A 25,155-nucleotide genomic window follows, 5' to 3' on the forward strand; every position below is an offset into this window, starting at 1 on the left:
TCTACCCTCTTAAACGTCCCATAGGAGCGTTTCATAAATTAGAGCCTGTCTCAGTTTTAAACATGTCGTTAAAGTTGTGAAACAGTCACAGTTTGGTTCGGTTTAGGCACCAACACTGCTTGGTTAGGTTTAGAAAAAGATTGTGGTTTGGGTCTTCTTCAGGGAGTGGAACTTTAATTTGTGATAAATGTATAATATTTAACTGACATGTGATCTCTTAACCCTAGTGTAGAAACTATAGCCCAACAGGTATTGATATTTGGGAGTTTAAAAGAAATTATAAAAATACATTGGCTAATAGATAATTTGGACAAAAACAAAATGCCTACTAATGCCTTACATTCGTTTACTTGTCGGATATATGTACTGATTTGATTAATCTGCAATAATTGGATAGTTGTATTAAGGGAAGCTACTGTTGGGTTCTTCAGTGGTGTTATATGTTGTAGTGTGTCATTTGTGCTGCTGATGGTTATGTCTCCTCATCCTTAAGTTATTATTATCTTAATTTTTCTTCTGCACTCATTTTCGCAAATTAATGTTTTGTATGTTGTTCCGATGTTTTTTGAGTGTTTTTCGAAGTTTTGAGGTTCCTCAGTAGAAGCCAACAGTCTTTGAGATATGGAAACAGGCATTCCCAAATGCTGACGAGATTAACAAATATGTTAATCTACTCTCCTCTCTCCTCTCCTCTCCTCTCCTCTCCTCTCCTCTCCTCTCCTCTCGCAACTCACTTTCATTCATATCTATTTTCTTCTCTTTATCTCACCAATTCATCTCTTTCACTGCCCTTCATTTGTGCTCCATCACTCCATCCCTCCCAGTGTGTGGTAAATCTCATCAGTGAGCTTCAGGAGCAGATGTGCAGGTTTCAGGAGGAGATCAGCACTCGTATCCAGGAAAAACGTGCTCTGGAGGAAAGGGAGGCCCAGCAGGGGGAGCCTGGACGCAGCCAAACCCCGGGCCACAGCCCTCAGGTTGGGTTAGGCAGCTCAGACCTGGGCCCGTCTGGCTCTGACGCCCGGATGCACAATGGAGGACAGACTGTACATGTAGGGAGACTTGATGGATGAACTCATCTCCCCGTCCTTTCCCATCATTTCTTCTCTTCTTCTCTTCTCCCTTTTTAACCAGTCCACACACCACCCGGTATTTGGAAATTTCCACAGACTCAAACTAACAACTTCTCTTGTAGTGTGTCTGCAGAGTGTCTGTGTGTGCACTGCAGGATGTTGGGGCCATGCTCTACTCGGGGTCTTGCAAATATGGAGACTTTGATTGGTTTTCCAAATACTTCTAATCATTTTAAGGGGTTATCAAGGTTGTTGAAGCTGAGTCTGTAACAATATGATAAAATAAGAAACCCTACAATAGCTACAAGTAGTATGACCTACTGTAATTGTTTGCAGGTACAGTAGATGCTAAGGGAATATTAATTCAGAAACTTGCACCTTTCTCTGCCTATCTCCTTAAGTATTTGAAGCATTTGGAAAAACACATCTCAGTCCTGATCTGAATTTTGTCTTTTTAAATCTTATAAAATTGGGTTTTGGACCAGGCATATTGTTATTATTTCATTAGATGTGGTTTGCTTGCATGACAGTGGTTCCTCCCTCTACTAACAAAGTTGACATCTGTGTTTCCTCCTACACTGACCAGGTGGATGAGTCATGTATAGTAATATGTATTGTACAAGTTTTCCTTTGGACAGTAGCAATGATGGCAGCCTGGAACAGCTTTGAGTCTTGTTCTGGGTCTTTGGGTTCATCCTTTTCCTGGTTGTTGATAACTGCACGCTGTGGTATCTGTTTCAGGAGGATCATGTTTCCTTTATTAACCACTGTACCGCTCAGTCCTGGAGACCTTTATAACTGCACTGAATGTGAACCTGATGTTTGAATACCCTCCCAGTTATATGTTGGCATGTGCACAGTTCAGTAATGTTGTTGATTTTGACATTTACTGTAGATGTGATTTTGTAATTTTCAGAATTAATCGATTATATAGAATGGTTAATAGATTAATAGATGGCAAACTCACCTGCATGACTGTTTAGACTGCTAAATCTGGCTTTGAAGAAGTCATATGCAGTAAGCAATGCTGTGTTTTGGTTTTTCTGCAGGATTTGCTGCAAGAAATGAAGCATCTGAAGAGCAAAGTGGAGGAGCTGGAGGGAGAGAAGGGCCAGTATGAGAGGAAACTAAGAGCCACCAAGGTACTTGTTAAACCAACACATAGTACAATAACCTCACATCTCTGTGATCAGCCAACCTTGACCAGTTTTACATATATACATATAGGTAATATGTTGTGTATTATACAAGTAAGAAATATGTATTTGTACATATTAGTGTGACAGAATTGGTAATGTGCAGATAGGTGTTGAAGAAACATTCAGTTACATTCAAGTTCAGCTGCAGGGTTAATGTGGAATTACAGTAAGATAAATCGTTATGAAAGCTTACAAAGTAATGTACTGTACTGTACCTATAGCCAGCATTGCTACAGTCATTACAACAACATACATACTGAATACAACTGAAAAGAACACTGGCATTTTTTAACTTACATCAACATAACCCTAACCATTTGGAAATAGGAAAATAATGCAATCAAAATGCTGAAATTAAAAACGTGCTGAAAACCCCTAACAAATTTAAAAAAAAATGTATATGATACTAGGTTTTGGCTTTCTCTAGAGAACTGTAAAACTGGACATGTTGTCAAGAATATCTCACACAAAGCCATGGAATTGTCACACCAATTTGTTTTACATGTTGCGTTCTAAAAGTTAAAATAATAGTTTATGAGTTTGAACTAAATTTGGTTGCACATCATGGCTTCATAACGATGGACCAATAAGAGGTTAATAGATTTTCATAGAAAAACATCTGTCTCCTAACACATGGTTTGTTATTGCAAACTGCCTTTGCTTTCTCTGTGCTTACAGTGCTTCCTTCCTCCTCTCGCTCCTTCACTTTCTGTATCTGTATCCTCTGTTCTTCTCTACTAACCCCTCTCTGTGGCTTGCTCTCTTCACTTTTTCCGCTCTTCTCTTTCTCCTTATTTCTAAATCCCCCCTCCCCCATCATTACCCTCTTCCTGTGTCTCTGCTTTCTCTAGCTCTCTATCTCTTACTCTCTCCATGTGTGTTACCAGTCGCTCATGACCCAGCTGTCCAGCCTCAAGCTGACTGTGGAGCACACACAGCTGGAGAAGCAGCACTGGGAGGAGCGCTGGCGAAGCACACAGGTGCCTTGTCTTCTTCCTATTCTGCCTCTTGTCTTCTTGCTCGTCACTTCTGTGTTTGTTCCTTTACTCTAATTAGTACTATAGAGTCATTTTGCTAAAACTCTGCCTCCCTCTGTATTCCTCCTTTTCAACCTCTTCCCCACAGTGCTCTCCTTTGGCCTGTATGCTTCTCAACTTCCTCTTCTTCCTTATTTTGCACGTGCAGCCTTTCTTCATCCTCCTGATCCTCCTTGTTTTTCTGTTGTTGGTCTTGTGATATGTGGCTGAACTTCCCTTACAAATCACACATATTCAGGTAGGGAGGAATGGGAGTTAGAGAGATGAGAAAAAATATAGATAGTAAAACATTCTGATTTTGACAAGGTATATGTGCTTATGTGAAGAAGCAGAAAAAGGTCCTCCATCAGAAAGGAAGAGAGACATTCAAATGAATGTCTCTCTAACTTTCTGTCTTTTTTAATGAGAGTTTGAATGTATAATGTAAATCCATACGATTGTGATGTGTATGCATCGGTTGTGTGTGATTATGCATATTACAGATAATTATTGCTCCCTCTATTAAAGTTGCATCAGGCAATTTCTCAGTGTGAAGACCCCAGCAGGCAGTGAGATGTACCCATTGACACATTGTGTTGAAAGTGGATGGACTTAATCATAATTTGTGTAGGCTCTGTAGACATTATGTGCCCTTCAACATGCTAAACTGATGGAAAAAAAACATAATTATTTAGGAACATACAGGAAACAAAATAATAGCCATACCATAACTCTACAGTCTCTTTGAAATACCCTGTGCCTCTGCCCACTTCACCACTCTATCTTACTTCTGTTGTAGGCTTCTTTGGCTTATAGGCTTTTATTGTGAGGCAGCTGGAGGAGGTGTTTAGTCTGCATTTATAGCATACCACTAATGTAAACATGCAAGCTTGTGCACACACCTGTTTTCTGACACCTGTTGTCTCCAGCTGTCATTCTTCAGCAGCTTTGTCCCTATTATGTGTTATCCTTTTATCTTCAACTCAGATTAGGTTGACGAAAAACACACCAAGTCTTCTGTTTTCCCTAACTAGGTGCAAGCAAAATCACAAGCTCAGAAATGTGGCACACATAAATTTCACAGTTGTTATTTGCAGTGTTTACCAGAAGTGAAAGTGCTAAATTCATAGAGGAAATTATTTTCATGTCTTTATTTGAAGATTGACATTAAAAAAAAAAACCTGGCCGTGCACGAACTGGTGACGTTGCTGTTCATGATTGACGCTTTAGCCCCTGGGCCATCAGGGTACCCTGATACAGATGAACGTTTTTATTTTAGCATTTTCTATTGTACAGTCAATAATGAAGAAGACGACAGCAAACAAGGGGAGATAGAATGGGGTCAGAATCGAAGAAGGGTCTTTGCGGCACCAAAACCATAAACACATTCTTAATTCATAAGTCATGTGAGCTGGAAGTGATGAGAAGTGAAAAATCTCAGACATTGGTGCAAGTGTGACCAAGCCATTAGCTGTTAGTCACAAAGCAGTTCAGTCAGTCATCTGAGAGTCATAAAAAACCCATTAATAGAGATGGGAACTGATGTTGGACAGCATGGTGCATTTTAGGAATGGCGGTTCTGGTGACACACATCTCCTCTTTCTAATAATCTGACTTTTTTGTGGCCTGTATATAAATTGCTCTCTTCAGAGGAGTGTCCCTTGTCCAGATGGTGGCTCTCACATGAATGCCATTAAACATCAACCTGTAAATCACATACAGAATTTGAATTCTGACAGTAGATCTGATAAAATATTGTTGTTTTTAGAGGACAAGTCCAGTTGCCTTAGACTTAAACTCCGTACAACTCCTAGTTATCCAATGACCTGGAAGACTAACACAGTTCACAAACATGTGCTCTTTCCTTCACAGGCAGAAATATCAGAGCTGCAGCAGCTCCTGGCCTCCAAAGACACTGAGATCGAATGCCTGCAGACCCAGCTGCTGGCCAGAGGCGGCACAGCCAATGACAACACAGAGAGAGGTACTCACAGCTGACCAATCACTTCAGATCCACATCTCTCAGTGTGGATATGTGCGTGAGAGTCACTTACTGTAACATCTAATCAACATGTCCCTCTCTCCTCTGCTGTGCACTTGACTTGTTTTTGTCTCTCTGCTGACCCCTGCTGTAGAGGAGCTGTATATCAAGCAGCTGATTAACAAATGTAAGGCATCGTGTGCTGTTGTTATGGGCCAAATTTTCAACCAACATGCTCTGCCTATGTAGCCACTTGACAACTTGATTTCTCGGTTTTTGTAGAAGGATAATTAGAAGAAATATTTAGTCAGAATAGTGTTGTAAAGTGATGCAATGATTTTGGCTCATATCTCAACAAAACCAAAACATAAAAACAGAAAGTAGCGCCTTTAAACATTTAAGCTTAGTAGCCTCCTAATGAAGTGGTGGAGTGTTTTGATTGAGATTGGACCACAGCCGAGCTTCAGTTTGTGTTGGTCGTTGTAAACATTCTGGCTTTATCAAACCAAAGTGCAGTAAGACTACATCCTTTCAAACCTTCCGGCTGGCATGATACCATGGCCACTTGCCAACAAAATGGCATATTTTGAATCAAATTAGAAGAGGTTTAAAATCCTTCTGAAAGTTCTGAAATCAGAAGAATAGAGAATAGCTCTGCATGCTGCTACATGATATTGAAACTCCAGCTGAGATAACATCACATATGCTCTCTCTCTCTCTCTCTCTCTCTCTCTCTCTCTCTCTCTCTCTCTCTCTCTCTCTCTCTCTCTCTCTCTCTCTTTCTTTCTCTCTCTCACTCTCTCTCTTTCTCTCTTTCTCTCGCTCTCTCTCTCTCTCACGCAGGCTGCCATCCTCTGCCACAGACACATACACATACATAAGCCCTATTGTTGCTGCCTTTACCTACAATTTAATACTGCCACATTAACAAACTGCAAACAAACACCTGCTTCATAGGTGTCAGTTTATGCTGTCTCAGTGGCCGTGGTATCAGTGTGTATAAACCTCAATGTACAGTTCCATCTAACATGTCAGATGTTAGCTTGAGTCTCTTTTGGTTTGACAAAGCTACTCAAAAGCCAAAGAAAACATAATACAACTGTATTAACAAGCTGAGTAGCATTAGTAAACTGACTTTTATTTCTAAGATTGGTGGAATTCCTCTTTACGATAAGTTTTTGTATGTGAAAGGACATTGAATGACATCCCAGATTTGTGTATGCATTTGTGTGTTTGTATTGTGTTGCTTTCGGAATCCAGAAGCAAACTCTGTTTTATGTTGGTATTGGCATAGTCGCCATACAACACCAGTTATATCACTATGAAAAGCTGCAGTGTGTGTCACAGGTGATGGTGTATGGGCAGTCGCGCTGTCAGTGTGTATTTGTTTGGCTTGTTTATTTGCATTAGCATGGCTGTCATGTCTGTCGCCAACATCGCATCAGGCACCCATCAGAGAGCCCTAAATTAATAAGACGTGAGGTTACCGTGAGTCCAAAATAACATTTCAATACCTTGTTTTTCTTTGTTAGACCATGAATACCAGAGGCTGAAGGTGGGGATGGAGTCTTTGTTAGCTTCAAATGATGAAAAGGTAAATGAAACCTATTTTTTTACACTACTGCTGTGATGAAAGTTTCTTTGATGTTCAGTTTGAGAGTTGTTTTGATGAAGATAAAGCGTCCCATTATTTTACTTGCTTTACAAAAGCCAAAACATTTGTGTCTTGCTGATATCAGGATCGGCGTATAGAGGAGCTGACAATTCTGCTTGGCCAGTACAGAAAGATGAGGGAAGTCATGGCACTCACACAGGGTAAGAATTACATCCTTTTCTTTCCTCAAATACGTGTTTTGGATGAAAGTAATAACAGCATAGGAAACACTCTTCTCTCCTTCATAGTTTTTTTTATTGTGTTGTGTGTAATATTTCTGTGTTCAACAACCAGGGAGTAGTGAAGAGGAGCTGAGTGGCACTTTAAGACTCAGAGCCATCACGCACAAAGCACAATCTGATATTGTCAGGTCAGAGGTAAGATGATGAAGTATATAATTTTTTACAACCTGCGATTTTAAGCAATACTGGGCATTGCCTCCCCAGAAATGGACTATTTGCCTAGAGATAAGTTAAGAAAAACTGAAAAAACTAATTGTTTTTGTCTCTGGATAGATGTCATCAAGAGGGTCTTCTCCGCTTATGCTACTTGCATCTTCTTACCAGAGAGAATTGGACTCCAGGTATAAACACTCAAAATACTTGCACACACACATCTCACAACTTACTATTAATCTTACCCCTTTGTGTGCCGTTTGTTGTAGTATCCACAACTCTATGGACACATCACTGGTGTCCACTGGGGATACAAGCTTCTTTAATGGATCATGGTAAGTAGAAGCTTTTTTGTGTTTGTATGACTTCTGTTGAACGTGGCAGAGTTTTACGTTGTTGCTTTCACTCAACTTAAAGTGTAGGCAGACATCATATGTGTGCTAATGGAGTTTATATGGTGGCATTCATTCATCATTTCATTTTTTCTAACTCTGAAAGTTTTTTTTTTCCAGGCATCAGCACAGGTTGTTGTCCAGTAGTCTTGAAGAGTTGCAGAGTGGATCCTTACAAAAGGTTTGTTAGTGCATATAAAATCACTTTACTGCTACTGATTGACTTTAATAATACTTTAATTTAACTGATGAATGTGATTGAATCCAACCTGCTACATCTGCTGCTGCCTCTTACATATCTGATCAAAATGCACACTAACTTTGTTCTTTCTAAATAACAATAAACATTCATCTTACTTTAATCTGATTGTGTGATTGCTAACCTACTAACTTCTTTGTTTGTTTGTGTATGTGCGTATGTGTGTCTGTGTGTGTGTTTTTTTTCTTTCTCTCCTGTATCTGTGTTGGCTATAGGCTGTAGAGATCCAGCCAATTGAAACTGAATCAGACACAAGGGCAGAGGTACTGATCTGCTGCATGACTTCACACAGCCTAACCTTTGCCTAACCCTTAGAAATACATACACTGTACAATTAAACATTACTCTTCATAATATAGCAAGGATAGGGTCCACTTGATTTTAATTCAGTCTTCAGTGAATTATAAATAAGATACTTTTACTGTAAACTCTTGATGTAAATGTACAGCTAAAATCTCACAGTATCTTACTGTTTTAATGTTATACAGGATCATACTGTGAATAGCAATGCATTCTGGGCGAAAATAATAATATTGCAGCACTATTTGCGAAAGTTACAGATTACAGGTATTTACTGTTAATATCAATGCATCTTGGGAAAATAAAGATACACTGCAGCCAGTATATTACTGTGAATTCAAATAATACAGAAAGAAAAAACAACACTGTATGTCTATTTACAGTAAAATACCTTAACATTTAAAAACAGTATGCTTACTCTAAATAAACAGTAGTTTACTGGCGAAGCTACTGCCAGTATATTCATTTCAATTCAATTCAATTTTATTTATAGTATCAAATCATAACAGGAGTTATCTCGAGACACTTTACAGATAGAGTAGGTCTAGACCACACTCTATAGTTTACAAAGCCCCAACAAGTTATTACTGTAAATTTACGGTAAAAAGTGTAGCTCTTATTAAAAAAAACATTTCTAGATAAAACCTTGTCAAACTTCAAAGCCTTTAGTGAATTAGTGGATCCATCACAGTTATACAAGTACAAAATGTGTCAAGGTATTCATGCACATGGGATGCAAGGATGTTCTCAGAAACGTTTCTACATATTTACATCATAACCACATAGGGTGCTTGCTTTTCTTTCTTTATTCACCCATTATTTTTGAAGTATCAAATTGTTCACCTGGGGCTGTATTACAGATACTTCCTATCTTAATTCTTAAGTTAAGAGAGGAAGAGTCTAAGATCGGATTTTTCCCTATTTGGTATTACAGAAGCAAATCTTAACTAACTTTACGAATCCTATCTTATCTCATGTTAGAAAATCCTAAATACCCAATCCAACTTCGGTTACCAACTTGTATGTCTGTTACCTACAGTAGCAACTGATGCTATACTTTCTCATCTTGCCGAGCTATACAACTTTGTAACCGTCGTTACAAGCCGATAGCTAAACCTTCATTAACCGTTAACCAACAAGCAGGTAACAAAGTCCCAGTTCACCCGTCCGGGAGGCTCGGACATACTTAAGGCATCCTGCGTCTGTGGATAGCTGCGGACTTGTACCAGTTGCTCAGCCATGATGTTGCCGTTAGAACTGCTTGCACGTCCACACAATTGGTACAAGTCTACAGCAATCTGGGACACGGAACGTAGCCCATGTCCGAGCCTGTCTCCACCATATCCGCCTGCGAGGATGTCAGCCCTGTGCCTGCCTGGCATGTTTGTAGGGCAGCCGATTTAACCTGCCAGTCCTCATGGATACAGTGGAATTTGTCACAGTGCTCTCTGTTGTGAGCGCCGTTTAGCAGTTGGTCGTGAGAGCCACGAACTTAGCAGAAAAAAAGAGTTAGGACAGCTCAACGGTTATCCTAAAATTAGGAGAGTTTATTTAAGATTATGGGAAGTTAGGATGCTTGTGTAATACACTTTTCCTATCTTAAATTAGGATAGGAACTATCATGTTTAATGTTTTTTTTTCCTAAATTTGGTCCTAACCCTAATTACCATGGCTACCAAACAGTTGAGATAGGATCTAGAAGCTAAGAAGTTTCTGTAATACGCCCCCTTGGGGTGCATTTTGGGCTTTCTACTCTCTGACAGAGAGGTCAAATCGGACATTGTGTAGGTTGTAAAAAATTGTATTTATGGCTTAAGTTGTTTGTATTCTACAGTCACTATGGAAATTATGTACTGGATTCTCAACAAACAAATGTGTGCTACACAGAGGCTTAGTGCCTATGCTGCATTTTATTAAGTACCTCCAGATATAAAGTAGATCACCTTTCTGAATTTTCTTCTATCACTTTTTGAAATTGATTGTTGCCAGTGAAAAGCAAAAAAGTTCACCCACTGAGTGCCTTTTCATGCAGCACACACAAGATCATACTGTGACGCACACACAAACACACACACACACACACACACACACACAAAGGGCCAAGACCCACCTGAAGTGGCTGTCAGTAGTGCTCAGCATCATTGCTGCCTCCCAGATGTTTCTCTCTGCTGGCCTTTCTCCTCTTATTCCTTTAGAGCCCCATGACTTTGATGCCTGGTCAGATTCTGGCATCATCAGAAATGTACTCTCCATAGGACACACCGTTATGCAACAGAGCAAATGAGCAAATCAAATCATGACCCTGCTGTTATCTTATGAAAGATATTTAGATGGGACTGACCAGCCTGTATATACAGTAGATGTAGAGGAAATGCGATATACATAGAACTTATATCTAAAATCACTGAGTTTCAATGTATTTTATAAATTGCCATAGAGTATCAGAAGCAGATAACTACCAAATGCAAAGAAAAATGTGTCCACTTCATCAAAGTTATCTGCTAAGAAGAACTTTGTACATTTGAATTCAAAGCAAGAATCAGTGAATTCTGAGGCTTCAATTCAATTTATTTGAAATGTGGTGCTAGACTAGACTAAGATATAACGCACTGTTTTGTTGTTTATATTCTCCAGAATTCTCACATGGAGCTGAGCAAGTACCAGACTTTGCCGGGGAAACTAAAAAGTAAAAAGAGCGAGGCGATGGCCGAGCTGAATGGCCACAGACAGAGAGATGGAGAGAGTTTATCTCCTGTCCAGCTCTCTCCTGTCCACAGCCACGACCAGGACTACACTCTCAGTGAGTTTCTCTTAATCAACAGGGGACATACAAATCTCTTTCATTATTTTGCCTGTCACACTTTGGAAAGATAATTTTCAGTATTTTCTACCTTTGAAAGAAAACTGTTTTAATGAAAGGTGTTGACAGTGAAGTCTGTAGAGTCCCCAGAGCAAGTGGGACATTGGGCCTCATGCAAGAACCATTAGAAAAAACAAATTGGTTGTTAAGTGCGTACGAGTTATTTAAGAAAATTTGTCGCATTCACTAATTTTCCCTTATGCAGAATTTTTGTTTTGTACTTCCATAGTACAATAATTTTCACGAGTGGTCCAGACCAGTTGTACAAGTCACAAGGGACACACTCTTGTCTGACATAATATAAGGAATTATAAGTCCTTGGCAGAGTTCAAAATTAGCACCATCTACTAGCCAAATGCTGGTAAAATATGAAACTGGCTGGTAGATTTGCTTCAATCACTAGCCTAAAAAACAATGGTAATGTATTGAGTGGCTCGTAAAACATTCACTAGCCATTTGGCTGGTGAACAAACAAGTTCATTTTGAACCCTGGTCCTTGGTCAGAATCATTTTGGACTTTAAATATGATACCAAAATCTATTCAGATAAAATATACAACAAAAAACAGCAGTAGTTGCTAGAAAAGTTCCCTCAAGCCACGTGCAGATTTTGAAAATCTCTGAATTACTGTGCTACACCACAAGACATAATTTGTCCCTGACTGTTGTCATGTGAGGGGCAGGTTGCAGCCGTTTTTCACGTGCAAATGTGTACAAATAGCACAGAATGGATAATGGAACACAAGCCACAAGGAATGATGTGGTTGAGAAAATAAACATACATTATTCATGGTGACATAGTTAACTAAACCAACTAAAATAAAACTAAAAACCAATTCTTTGAAAGAATTCCAGAAAAAAGACGTTTTCTACCATCTACCATTCCTTATTTTTTCTGTCACAACACAGAGTTGCCCTGATGACACATTGTTGGCAGCTTATTTATATTTTCTAAATGTTAACTACTAAATTAGTTCTGTTTAGGACTTTAAAGTGCTCATATTATGCTTTTTGGCTTTTTCCCTTTCATGTATTGTGTTATATCTGTATCTTTTTTGTGCATGTAGTAGGTTTACAAAGTGGAAAAGCCCAAAGTCCACCCCAAAGGGACTTACCATCTACAACAGAAAACACTGTTCACAAACTGCTCCATACAGCTCTATTTTAGTCCAGCCTTTACTTCCGTGACGAACGTGCGTCACTTTGTAATACGTTATAATGCTCACCTAGGCTAGCTGCTAGCGTGGCACGCCCTCATACTCTGCTTCTGACTAGCTTGTAGTGCTGACCTAGCTACTGCGCATGTGCAACTCCCAACAAAGATGGAACAGAAGTGAGATGCCTCACTCTGTAGCTAAAACAGAGAGCTCAACACACAGGGTGAAAAGAGGAGCTGCAGTATAACAAAAATATGGTGTTTTTTGAAAATTAAACCATGTAAACCTATTCTGGTACAACCCCTTAAATACAATTATGAACTTGAAAATGAGCATAATATGAGCACTTTAAGCTCCGTTTGTGTGAAATTCTTCATTTTAGTCCTGTGTAACTCTTGGGTTTTTGTGAATGAAACTTGCCCACGAACAAGGCAGAACAGACAGCCTTATACTGTAAAGCAATTGCGGGACATTGATTATGCTAATGATCAGGGCCATACGGAATCTGCGGACGCAGAATTCTGCAGAATTTTCTCTTATCTTCCGCAAATTTTCCACAGATCAAAAAAAAAATGTTTTAAATAAAACTCAGAATGTTAACACATCTCCACTCTATGCAGAAAAATAGTCTGCTAATTAAGAAGATTTTCCTTCTGGATCACCGCTGAAAATTATAATAATAATAATAAAACAATCTGCAGATTAAGTTTAGGTCTGCTAATGACCACATCTTCCCAACTGTCACCTGCTAATATTCATCAAGATGAAACAAGTAATTTTTAACCACTTTGTACAGTTAAGAGAGTTTGGTGTATCTGAGTTGGAACACTCTAGCAGACCGCACAGAAAAGAAGACGTTTGAAATAAAGACACAAAAATATTCTTGCACAAGGCCCCTTGTTTCTGAAAAGTTGCTGGTTTTCAAATGTCATTGTTCACTGCTGTTAGCACAACAAATTAACTTCAATTCACCTCAGTTGTGTATATATATATATATATATATATATATATATATATTCATTCTCAGGCAGATAAATGAAAACCACCAAAATAAAATACCACAGGGGTTAAGTGGGAAAATATGTTCTTGAACAGACCTTAGCAAAAAACCTAATTCAATAAACTGCAACCGTTGAATAACTCTTCAACTCAAGTAAACGTCAACTAACTTTGCTCCAACTGCTTCCTTCTCTGTGCCCTTTCTCCCTGTCTCCTCCTCCTTTCTGTTTTGCTGTCGGATTGCTCTTTTCTTCGTTTGTCTTATGGCTGCAGTTCGCTGCAGGAGTGCCAGTGCTCCGGCTTTAGGTACTGTATGCTCACACAGAAATTCAAATGTCAGCACTGGAAATACACTTTCGGTAAAAACTAAGTCATTTGGCTAATGTTGTTGCTGTGACTCTGAAGCCATACAAACAAGCTTTTATGACAAATACAATCCTGTCAATTTTCATAAACAAAACAAGATTGACAGCCATACCTCAGAGGTGAGCAGAGGCATGGTGAGCCGGGATTATAAGGACTCCTTCATGACTCAGAGAGCTGACAAAGCCTGGCTCTCTCGCATCAGCATTAACTGAAACACACAAACGCACACACACACACACACACACACACACACACACACACACACACACACACACACACACACACACTTAAAGCTAATAGGCATATAAGCACACAACCACCCATGTATCAGCCTACACAAAGCCAGAGCTTGAAGCAGGAGGGAGAGGGCGAGGAGTGCAAGCTTTAGGATGTGTGCAGTTCTATATAAGATATAATGCGAGAAAAAATAAAAATACAAAAAAAGGAAAAGAATGTGTGCAATTCAACTAGCTTAGACATCCAAAGTAAACAAAGAAAAATGCAACCTGACATCCCCCTTTGCTCTCACTGCCTCACACAACAAACAAACACACAGGATGGCTTAAGCAGGATGTCACTGAGAAAGAGCAAGTCGAGCAAGTGCAAAGTAAACAGGCAACATGTAATGAGGTGGTAACAGAATTGCGCAAGTTTGTTTCAGCACCACCTTGGTTAAACTCCTCAAGGAGGGAGTTCTCTTTTCAGCCTCTGGTCAGGCTTTTGATAGGGATGTTTCAGGTTAAGAATCAAGAAAGAAAATGGGTGTGGGATGACCTCATTCCTCTTTAGATCATCCTGTCAGCCCAGGTGACCTCTCACATATGGCTTGGACACTGATGTACACGTATATCTTTATTTTGGAGAAAAAGAGGGTGTGGCTAATCCTCACTTCTGCTTTATTTCTGCTTGCTTTCGTCTCATTTCACTAATCTCCTCTGCCTCAGGATCCCCTGGAAAACATGACCTCTATAATGTTGGTGGGTATTGCATCTCAAGCCATGAACCCATTCACCTTCTGTTACCATCCTGTTAAAATCAGTGATCTTGACATGAGATTAGTGAATAATATACCCTGGGTCAAATGTACCTTTTTTGTAGTGCAAGTGTATACAGCATAGAAGATAAATCATATTGGCTTCATGGAAACGTACATAGCACACATACATAAATACATAGGAACATACATGCAAGAAATCATATTTATATACAAAGAAAAGTCAGCTAATCTTTACTTCTCAAATTCACAACTCAGTATCCAATGTTATGTTTGTTATAGATATAGTCTTAGTCATAGCTAAAAAGGGTTGGGATAGTGGTAGGGATGTCACAATACCAAAAATGTAGTAGTCGGTACCAATACCACCAAAAGTACACGATACTCAATACCTAAGTCGATACCAAGGTGTGTTAAAAAAAACAAAAAAAAATGAACAATAATACTTAAACATTAATTAATTGGGACAGCCTATGTCACTTTTTTTTAGTTTCAGTTTTTGTTTTAGTTTCAACTTTCTGTCACTTTTTTTGTCCGGAAGAATTGCATCCCCCGGTACCTACGGTACTGTAGAAAAACGAGTGCTGTCACGTTTTCAGAATTTTGTTAACGACTTACCGAAGTACCGGGTCTCGTGACATCCCTAGTTCCTGGACCGTCTCCTATTAAGGTCGATGGAAAGGGGCCCCCAAACACACCTTAGCCTCAGAGAGAGATCTGAACTGAACTTGCAATACAACAAGATTTAGGTGAGCATCTGTGTTTGGGGTGCCTATATTAGGACTACTAATATCTTTGCCTCAAAGGGTTAGGGTTAGGGTTAGGGTTAGTTATTATTATAGTTATTATGTATTATGTATATGTATATTAAAGCTGCATCAATTGATTTAGATGTAAACAAGCTAACATTATCCTATTTCTATATCCATTAGATATGGAGCAACATTTGCATGTTGTATGAGCTATTCTCTAACTGTGTCTGTCTGCTGTTTGGTGCATGGCAGGTAGTGTACTGTGTTAGTGTACTGTGTTTATCAGAGCTCTCTTACCAGAAATCCAAAACGAATAAAAAGCTGAGGGAAACTGTCAAGTTGTTTTGTATCCACTATTGTTAATATCAACAATAGTGATGTGCTGTTTTAAAGTACAAGTGCTTTCCAGGAATCTGTAAACAGGCTACCAATGTAAGAAACAGGACAAATATGTGCTTTACATACTTATTTAGGTAATTTTGGATCCCAGATTTCTACTTTGCTGAATCGGAGTGTCAATTCTTCTATGCTTGTGTTTTTGTCTGGCAGGGCATCCAGAGAAGCTAGAGGAGTGTGTTCTGTCAGACCAGTCCCCCCTGTCATCTGGAGTGGACTCTGGACAGCAGTCCCCTGTCTCACCAGAGAACAGGAAGAGTCAAAGAGGCATTAAGAAACTCTGGGGGAAGTAAGTTTTGAAGAAATATATGTGCACATATATATATAGATATATATATCTATATATATATAGATATCTATATATATATATATATATATATATATATATATATATATATATATATATGAGGGGCCATCAGGGACAATATTCACGATTACCTCACACACATACAAGTGAAATGCTCTCACACACACTACTGAAAGGCTTTCATATACACTACTGAAAAATTATACGCTCACATACTATACTGAGACCTCATACACATACAAGTGAAATGCACTCACACACTATTGAAAAGCTCTCATATACACTACTGAAACACTCCTATAAGCGACTTTGAGTCCTTGAAAAGCACTTTACAAATTCTATTTATTATTATTATATACACTACTGAAGTGCTAGGATTTCACTTTCAATAGTGTATATGAGAGTGTTTCAGTAATGTGTATGAGAGTGTTTCAGTAGTGCGTATGAAAGCGTTTCAGTATTGTGTATGAGAACGTTTCCGTATTGTGTGTGAGAGGATTTCACTTGAACATGAAGGTGTTTCACTTGAACAGGAAGGCGTATATGAGAGCGTTTCCATAGTGTTTGAGAGCATTTTACTTGTATGTGTGTGAGGTTTTAGTATAGTTTCAGTATAGTATGTGAGCGTATCTTTTTTCAATAGTGTATATAAAAGCCTTTTAGTAGTGTGTGTGAGAGCGTATTACTTGTATGTGTATGAGGTAATTGTGAATAATGTCCCGAAGGGCCCCTCATACAAACAATGCAGTAGTTACACATAAACAGTATCTTTTTCTGTTTTGCCTAACACAGCTACATTATCTCAGTCTCTTTCCCTTTTTTCTATTTTTCCTTCACACACTTATCAATGTTTCCATTGTACCCAGGATCCGTCGCAGCCAGTCAGGCAGTCCTGCCCAGGTTCACTACCCTGAGCTGGTAGAGTTCAAGAGGGGAGGTTTCAGAGCTACAGCTGGACCAAGATTGGCCTGTTCAGGGACCACACGGTATAAAAACACAATTATACTTACACATACTGTTTTTTTTTCATACATATGTGTAAAATATCTTGTGTGCAAGAGCGAGAAACACTGTATTGAAGATAGTTTCAGAGCTTCAGATCTCTGTTTAGCTCGTATTTGAGCAGCTACATTGCCTGCATAACCATTAACATTCACACCACAGGCTTTCCCTAATATCTTTGTAAATCACAATGAGATAGTAATGGAGTAATGGCAGCCTCTACTGTTTCCTGGTTTATGATGTTTGGCATAATGGTACATTCATGTGCTGTTACATTTGTACTACCTTCCTACTTGGGCATAGCCTTTTGAGTCCAAAAGCAAAGTTCACATGATTCTTTTCACAACGTCCACTTTCACTGTCTTCCATGTTTGATTTGGTTATATTTTAAATGCAGGAAAACTGCAGGTATTCAAGGTACACTTTCAACTGTATTAAAACCAATTCCCCATCTCACCGGAGTTTCACATCTCAGCACAGTGATTTTCATATTTTTCTTGCATGAATTATAAGCTGTAGCTACCTGTATGGAAGGAATAATGGACTGAAAAAATCTACTACACATTTGTTCAATGGCCAGCAATAATTTGTTGTATATAAGCAAAATAATATACAAAGATTCCATTGTGGTCATCTTTGTTATGTATCCAACACTATAAAACTGTATGTGGTTCTAGGTCCATTAGTCTCATTTCAAACTTGTTTCTCTGTTCAATGTTAATATTTTGTCTTTTCTTCTCCATGTCAGAGACCTGAAGATGCCTTTTTGTAAATGGAGCACGGAGCAGGTGTGTGACTGGCTTGAGGAAATTGGACTTGGTCAGTACAGCATTCTCGCTTGCCAATGGGTCACCAGCGGTGATACTCTACTATCGGCCACCCAGCAAGACCTAGAGAAGGTACATGCACACGCATACACACACACACGCACGCACGCAGGCACACACACACACACACACAGATCATCTACTCTATATGGAGCATGTTTCATAAAATCGTGCTTCTGAGACATCTGTCTGGCTCAGTTGGTTTACCTGACAGAAAATCTTCCATTGAGCCTGTCAAATATTTTTCAGTTCTACCTGTCTAATCATTGCTGCTGTCTGTCTGTCTATTTGGCATTTAGCAATGCCTGTCTCTGCTTTTCAACCTGGTTGTTAGTTTCGCCTTCAACACTCTCACATTGTCCACCTCAGACCCCCCAAACCTCTCTGTCTCTCTCATCAGGATCATTTTAATTAGATAATTCACTCTAATGGTGGTATATTCTTTCTTTCTCGGGTGAACATGTAAGGTTATCGGTTAGATTTAAGATTTAGCTGTGACAAGATGAAACAAGATATTTCTAACACTGTGTCTCCAGGAGCTGGCGATGAAGAATCCGCTTCACAGGAAGAAGCTCCTATTAGCCATCAAGACGTTCAGCAGCAAGCAGTCTGAGAAGTCTGCAGAGCTGGATTACACCTGGGTCACTCGTACGCACTGAAAACCACACGCTGAAATAACACTTACTGACAGAACTTTATTCTGATATTCCCTTACATTAAAACGGTGATATTTTATGTTCCGAAGGTTGGCTTGATGACATTGGACTTCCTCAATACAAAGACCAATTTAATGAAGGAAGAGTGGATGGGCAGATGCTGAAATACCTCACCGTGGTGAGTTGGTAACTAATAATCATTAGGGTTGGGTACCGATTTCGATGCTTCATTTCGGTGGCACTTAAATGCCTGCGCTGCACTCTGGTGCTCTGAAACGGACGTTACAGGCAACAGAAGCATCACTGCATGTGACGCTTGTTATAAGTTATTGTTATTACATTTTAAATAAATCAATTAAATTCGACCATATGGCCTTTGCAATAAGCAAGCCGTTCTTTAATGTCGTTTTGTGCTCTCTTTTTTTTTTAAGTATCTGTTCAGGCACCGTTTAGGCACCGGCACCATTTTAAAAGTATCGTTTTAGCACTGGTATTGGAAAAACCCCAAACAATACCCAACCCTAATGATCATGGTGATCATGATGATTGGTCAAATATATTTGGTGGAATAACAGCTTTAAAGCAGCCATATTATGCTCATTTTCAGGTTCATAATTGTATTTTAAGGTTGTACCAGAATAGGTTTACATGGTTTAATTTTCAAAAAACACCATTTTTTTGTTGTACTGCACCGCTCTCTCTCACTGCTGCAGATCCTCTTTTTAGCTGGTCTCTGTTTTAGCTACAGAGTGAGACCTCTTTTCTTCTTCTTCTTCTTCTTCTGTACTATCTTTGATTGCACTTGCACATGCCCAGTAGCTCAGATGTAGATCATGTCAGCTAGCTAGCTCCATAGACAGTAAAGTGATAAAATGATGACATTTTATGAAAAAATGCTTTTCTGGCCATTATTCAATGCATACTCAGCAACACAAGGGGAGACGTTTGGTCGGATACTGAATTGATGAAACTAATCTTGAAATGGCGCTAATTGTTTAGATCTTTTGTGCTGCCGTGTTGAAAATGTGTGAACCGCAAGGCAGTGCAGCTTTGTTGTCCTTGTTTTTAGCCATGTGTCTATTTCTGTGTGTGTACTTTGAGAGCAACAAAAAGCCGGAGTCAAACGTATGTATGTGTTCAAGCTGATTCTGAATGCAGAGACTAGATGCTCACTTTCTCTTCCCCTTGTCATAATTGCACTCCTCTCTGTCTTCTCTCCATCTCAGAATGACCTGTTATTTCTTAAAGTGAGCAGCCAGCTGCATCACCTCAGCATCAAGTGCGCCATTCATGTTCTCCATGTCAACAAGTTTAACTCCCACTGCCTCAAACGCAGGCCCGGCAATGAGGTAAATAGATATGGTGTGTTTGTGTGACCATGTTGTTTAAAAGAAGAGCTGAAGTGTATGCTAGTTTTGGCTTGCTAAGCAGTGTTCAGTTTCTATGCACCACATATATGAGCAAACTAGAAAACTGGAGGTCTGCTCCAAACTTAACTGTAAATGGCTTTAAACGTTTTGTGTCTTTTATTAAATGACATTTTGGACTATTTATTAATATATTGCACCGAAACTTTTATTCTCCCGTATTCTCCTGGTTTTATTCAATTTTAGCTCTTTTCTTTCCCATGTTTTCTTTTACTTTTTAAAAAAGAAGACGGTATTGGGTCTGAGCAAATCTACTCAGACAGTCTTGTGAGTGAATGTCTCAGCTTTTGTTTACTCTGTTGCTTCCTGTAACCTGGCCAGAAAACTCATTCTGGTCAGAAAGAATCCTACAGCTTCTTGTAAGCTTCTTCTAACTGGACATAAGAGAACTTTTTCTTCCACAGAAACTCTGTCTTAATGCCGTACGGCACTTTGAATTACTATACAAATAAACTTCACTAAATTCAAATATTTTTTTTTACATTTCAAAACTTTTCTGAAACACATTTGGATAGTTTGATATGGTTAAAATGTGTGATTTAAAGTATAATAAAAACCTGCACTCATTTGTGTATCTACAGCACAGTGTGTTCCTGTGTGTGTGTGTGTGTGTGTGTGTGTGTGTTTCAGAACCACTTCAGTCCCAGTGACGTGGTCCAGTGGTCCAACCACCGAGTCATGGAGTGGCTGAGATCTGTGGATCTGGCAGAGTATGCACCAAACCTGAGGGGCAGCGGAGTGCACGGAGGGCTGGTAGTGAGTACACACAATCCCACAGTTTATGGGACAACAAAAAACTAATTGCTACAGAAAGCATCTTAAATTTGTCTCTCCTCTTATAGATGCTGGAACCTCGGTTTAACTCAGACACGCTTGCCATGCTGCTGAACATCCCTACTCAGAAAACACTGCTGAGACGCCACCTAACCAGCAACTTCAACAGCCTGGTGGGAGCACAAGCTCATCAGGAGAAGAAGGAGTACACTGAAGCCGTGGGGTACACCCCACTCAGCATCACAGCTAAAGTCAAGGTAAGATAATACAAGTACAATAATAAAATGATAGTAACTTCATTTGTATTGCACCTTTCGTATAAGGAATGCAGTAAAAAGTGATAACGATAAGGAAAATGACATGGCATAAACTGAGCATAAACACAGAGAATCAATGTAAAATAAAAGCAGGGATAGAATACCATAATTAATGGAAAATAGGATGATAAGATAATAAGATAATAATAGAATACATAGGCTGCATAACATATAATGGAAGGTAAAACCGTTATAAATATTCATATCAGTGCCCATATTTGTGGCATCAGTAGTGTAGATTTGAATTTTTAACACGAAAACTAAGGAAGTATTTCTCCAAGCACCATTAAATGACTTGGAGTGGAAGAGGAAGTACTTGGAGGCAACAATGCTGGATCAAGAGAATACACACCTCTCTTCCTGCGTGTGTGAGAGAAAGCACCTTAATCCGAGGTGAAACCTTGGTGTGTCAGCGCAGTTTAAGCTCTGAGCCTTTCAGTGTTTTTAAGCCTGTGAGAGTAGAGTAAACCCCAGACTGCACTGCTCCTCTTCGCAGCTTTAAAACCCAGCTATCATCTGCAGCCTCAGCTTTACAGTAAATCCCTCTGTGCTCTGCTAAAGAAAAATGGAGGAATAATCCACCCTAAAACACAATGCTGTTGGCCCATTTGTGACCTTGGACACTTAGATCTTAAATTCCTTATGCAACTCTGTGTTGCATAAGGAATTTAAATATGTATGTGTATGGTTTTGTGGACAAATATAACCTCGGTGTGTGTGTGTGTGTGTGTGTGTGTGTGTGTGTGTGTGTGTGTGTGTGTGTGTGTGTGTGTGTGCGCGCGCGCGTGCGTGCGTGCGTGTTTTAGTTAGAGCAAGCTTAGAGACCACGTTTATAAAAGCTGCTGTTGCCTGGTATCACGTTTTACTCACATGCAATGAATGCAAAATTGATTTGGAAATGGATACAAGAAAACACTACATACAGATGTGATGTTTAGATGGAAAAAAATACCTCCTTTCACCTGCCAATAACATGTAACTTGTATCAAATCAGCTTGATTTCATATACTCAACATCTTTTTTCTCAACATAGTGCAGAATGTCTCTCATATCTCCCTTCATTCAAATTGTGACAACTATTAATATCTAATCTGCCTTTGTGGCTGTTTGCTTGTGATTGGTTTCACTGCAGTAGTGCAGTGCCCGTTGAAAGCGTGCCTGTTCGATTGCTTGGCCTGTGGTATTGTGGTTTGCCGTTTTCTCGAGAACCGCTCATCCAAACTTCACACTCCAACACTCGACACTGAGCTTCCTTGGGTCCTGAGCAATACACCTGCCATGACATAGTTGCGTCCCCCTAGCTAGCCCCTTGCTAACAGCTAGCTATTTGGAATTTCTGGGAACAAAAGTATTTATTCCAAAAGTTACGTCTCTGATGCTTGAAATGTTAAAATGCCAGTGCATTAAGGTACATGTCCATATATGCGTTGTTTTCACGGATTGGATCGCCCCGCGTCCCAGCATTGCACGCTAGTGGGCTTGCCACTAGTTTCTCTTCAATGACCAATGACAGGCAAAGAAAACAGTCTACACCGCATTAGTTATAGTTCAGGTGGAGAGTGCTACTGCAGCACGGGGGACAGCGAGAGGCTCTTCAAACAAAAACCCCACAAGTGTAATACATTCACTTGACAACAAATATTTATATATTTAATATTTTTTCTGAATGAATGACATAATTATCTCAGACATTTTGAGATAAGTTTAATTGAAAAAAATCTTGCTGTTTTTTTCTGAATTAACAAGATAATTACACCCCATCAGTTAATTTTGTATTTTCTGACCTGCCACTCCTATGCAGCAAAGTTAAAACCACTAAAGACAGAAAGGTGAAGACCTACTCGAGTCGGTCTGCCCACAGAGCCCTGAAGCTACGCCCCTGCTGTTATTCAAAGTTTATTAATGTGTCGCATGACCACACTGCACCAAATTTGACACGGCACGTCATTGGGTACAGAGCAATACAGCCCCCAAGTGTAGATCAGATGAACAGTTCCGTTAATCCACCATATTTGTTTTTACCAACATTTCCGGTGCACCCTCCTTGGGTTTTGCCTTCAAATAAAGTCGTTCAAATTATAAATGATAGCCCAAACTCCGAAAAAAAAATTGTAATAAACTAGTTATCCTAAGACTTGTGATTTTAATCACACTGTGATTTAATAATGTTGTCGATCAGCTGTTTTCAGTCCAGACTGTCATATCCCTTTTTTTAATTTTCATTGCAGCCAAAGAAGTTGGGCTTCTCTAACTTGACTCACCTCAGGAGGAGGCGGCCGGATGAATCCACAGACTACGTCTGTCCAATCGAGTCAACCTCACCTCAGTCAGGAGGACAGTCTGCAGTGAATGGGGTGCAGGTGCGGCCCTACGCCGGCTTCAGAGGCCTGAGCCCAATCCTGGACAGGGAGCCCGACCGCCCCAGGGACCAGGTGGGGCTCGACGACAGTAGAGCTGACCCATCTCCATGACAACAGCTGTGACAACAACATGGCAAAACTGTGTCAACTTGCTTTCTATCAACCAATTTCTACTGCTACCACTCTGCTTACTTTGCTTGCGGCCCATAATACCTCAGCCCATCCCCTCCCTGCTCCTCTAAACCCCACCCATCAGCCCGACCCTGTGCCTTACGAGGGAAGAGATTCAGAGACGCCCAGATAAACCTGCCTGACTGTTTAACAGCCACAACTGCTTGTCATGAAGGGTGTACTGAGACGATGAATCTACACACCTGAAGTATTTTGATTTCATTTCCAGTCAGATGCTTTACTAACCCGACCCCCGCCTCAAACCTGTTCCATGATCTAACTCATCATGAGAGAACACAGCATCTCTATGGACTCCACTTCCTGTGACATCACTTCCTGTAATCCATACAGAATATATGGCTATCTCTTGTTGTATAGTATTAAGCCATTGCTCTAACATTTGTGCACCCCCATAAGATAATTTTATATGTGTGTGTGAACCTGTCATTCATTCATTATTTACAATTTTGATTTTACAGTTTATTACAGTTCTGTCATGTAGTTGAGATGAACTTGTGCAATATTTGCATAATATTATGGAGGGCTTCTATTTAATATTTATGTAATTGCAGAGCAAAATATAAAATAGCATGTTTAGTTTGAACCTGAGGTGGTGATTTTGTATTGTTATTTTCATATTTGCTGTAATAGTATTTTTATAGAAGAAAATCCTGCTCCGCTAAAGGAAGCTTACATGTGGTCATGTAAATGTAAAAAGATTTATCAAATCATTTAATAAAACAAAATTATACGTGTGTAAACTTGATTCCTTCTTTCTACACAAAAGGCAAGAAAGTCAGAGTAGAAGTAGACATATAAAGCAGTGGATTTCATTTTTTTTGGGAGTACAACATATTAGGGACATGCATTTTCTTCAGGAAGCATACACTATATCCTTTATTTTTCTTATTAAATAAATCCTAACGATAAAGAAAAACAGATGTGGACAGCATGCCTGAGTAACCAACCACTAACCTGCTTTTATCATTATCATCATCATCATCATCATCATCATGATCATGTTGGCTATCATGGCTGTTTATGACGCCCACGTCCCCCTCGGTGGACCAATCTGAGCCAAGATGGCTGCTGACCATTACATGGTAACCCTGTTAAAGATGACATGGGAAGTGCATGTTTGAGTATAGCTCAGCATGCAGTTGCAGGTATAATCCTCATGCATTACTCCAGTCAATAATGTATAGTACACTTCTGCATAGTTACAAATTAAATTTAAATTTGATTAATTGCTACATAGCAGGGGTCTTCAATGTTTTTTTCGGCCAAGGACCCCTAGCTGAAAAAGAGACGGAGCAGGGACCCCCTACTACATTTATTGAATAAAATTGAGTTGCATATTAAACTGGGCCTACAATAACATGTAGGGCGGCCTAAAGCCTTTACGCATACCTTTTATGGTGCATACAATACTCAGCTTTTAAATGGCATGTTCATATATTTAAACATCATGTTTTAATGTTGAAATGTGGCACAGTGAATCTTTAAGCTTGACTGTATCTGT

General features: G+C 39.4%; 1 protein-coding gene across 4 annotated transcripts in view; it reads left to right on the forward strand.

Moving 5' to 3' along the window:
- ppfibp2b (PPFIA binding protein 2b) overlaps nucleotides 1–25,155 on the forward strand; it is a 112,713-nt gene that overhangs the window by 84,472 nt on the left and 3,086 nt on the right. Inside the window, exons 7-29 of one of the 4 annotated variants that reach the window (XM_036003341.1) lie at nucleotides 825–1,052; nucleotides 2,123–2,215; nucleotides 3,124–3,252; nucleotides 5,161–5,272; nucleotides 5,424–5,456; nucleotides 6,802–6,863; nucleotides 7,009–7,084; nucleotides 7,218–7,300; nucleotides 7,439–7,653; nucleotides 7,831–7,891; nucleotides 8,185–8,232; nucleotides 10,904–11,069; nucleotides 13,558–13,590; nucleotides 14,595–14,627; nucleotides 15,946–16,081; nucleotides 16,966–17,085; nucleotides 17,850–18,000; nucleotides 18,465–18,576; nucleotides 18,674–18,762; nucleotides 19,811–19,933; nucleotides 20,642–20,767; nucleotides 20,854–21,042; nucleotides 23,331–23,534. In XM_036003341.1, coding sequence (XP_035859234.1) covers nucleotides 825–1,052; nucleotides 2,123–2,215; nucleotides 3,124–3,252; nucleotides 5,161–5,272; nucleotides 5,424–5,456; nucleotides 6,802–6,863; nucleotides 7,009–7,084; nucleotides 7,218–7,300; nucleotides 7,439–7,653; nucleotides 7,831–7,891; nucleotides 8,185–8,232; nucleotides 10,904–11,069; nucleotides 13,558–13,590; nucleotides 14,595–14,627; nucleotides 15,946–16,081; nucleotides 16,966–17,085; nucleotides 17,850–18,000; nucleotides 18,465–18,576; nucleotides 18,674–18,762; nucleotides 19,811–19,933; nucleotides 20,642–20,767; nucleotides 20,854–21,042; nucleotides 23,331–23,534 — 2,622 coding nt within the window. Of the gene's footprint in view, nucleotides 1–824; nucleotides 1,053–2,122; nucleotides 2,216–3,123; nucleotides 3,253–5,160; nucleotides 5,273–5,423; nucleotides 5,457–6,801; nucleotides 6,864–7,008; nucleotides 7,085–7,217; nucleotides 7,301–7,438; nucleotides 7,654–7,830; nucleotides 7,892–8,184; nucleotides 8,233–10,903; nucleotides 11,070–13,557; nucleotides 13,591–14,594; nucleotides 14,628–15,945; nucleotides 16,082–16,965; nucleotides 17,086–17,849; nucleotides 18,001–18,464; nucleotides 18,577–18,673; nucleotides 18,763–19,810; nucleotides 19,934–20,641; nucleotides 20,768–20,853; nucleotides 21,043–23,330; nucleotides 24,395–25,155 lie in introns of those variants that run through there. The other 3 variants (XM_036003342.1, XM_036003343.1, XM_031297852.2) reach the window with 3 other exon arrangements.

Source organism: Sander lucioperca, chromosome 7 (genome assembly GCF_008315115.2).
Source record: "Sander lucioperca isolate FBNREF2018 chromosome 7, SLUC_FBN_1.2, whole genome shotgun sequence".
NCBI lineage: Eukaryota > Metazoa > Chordata > Actinopteri > Perciformes > Percidae > Sander > Sander lucioperca.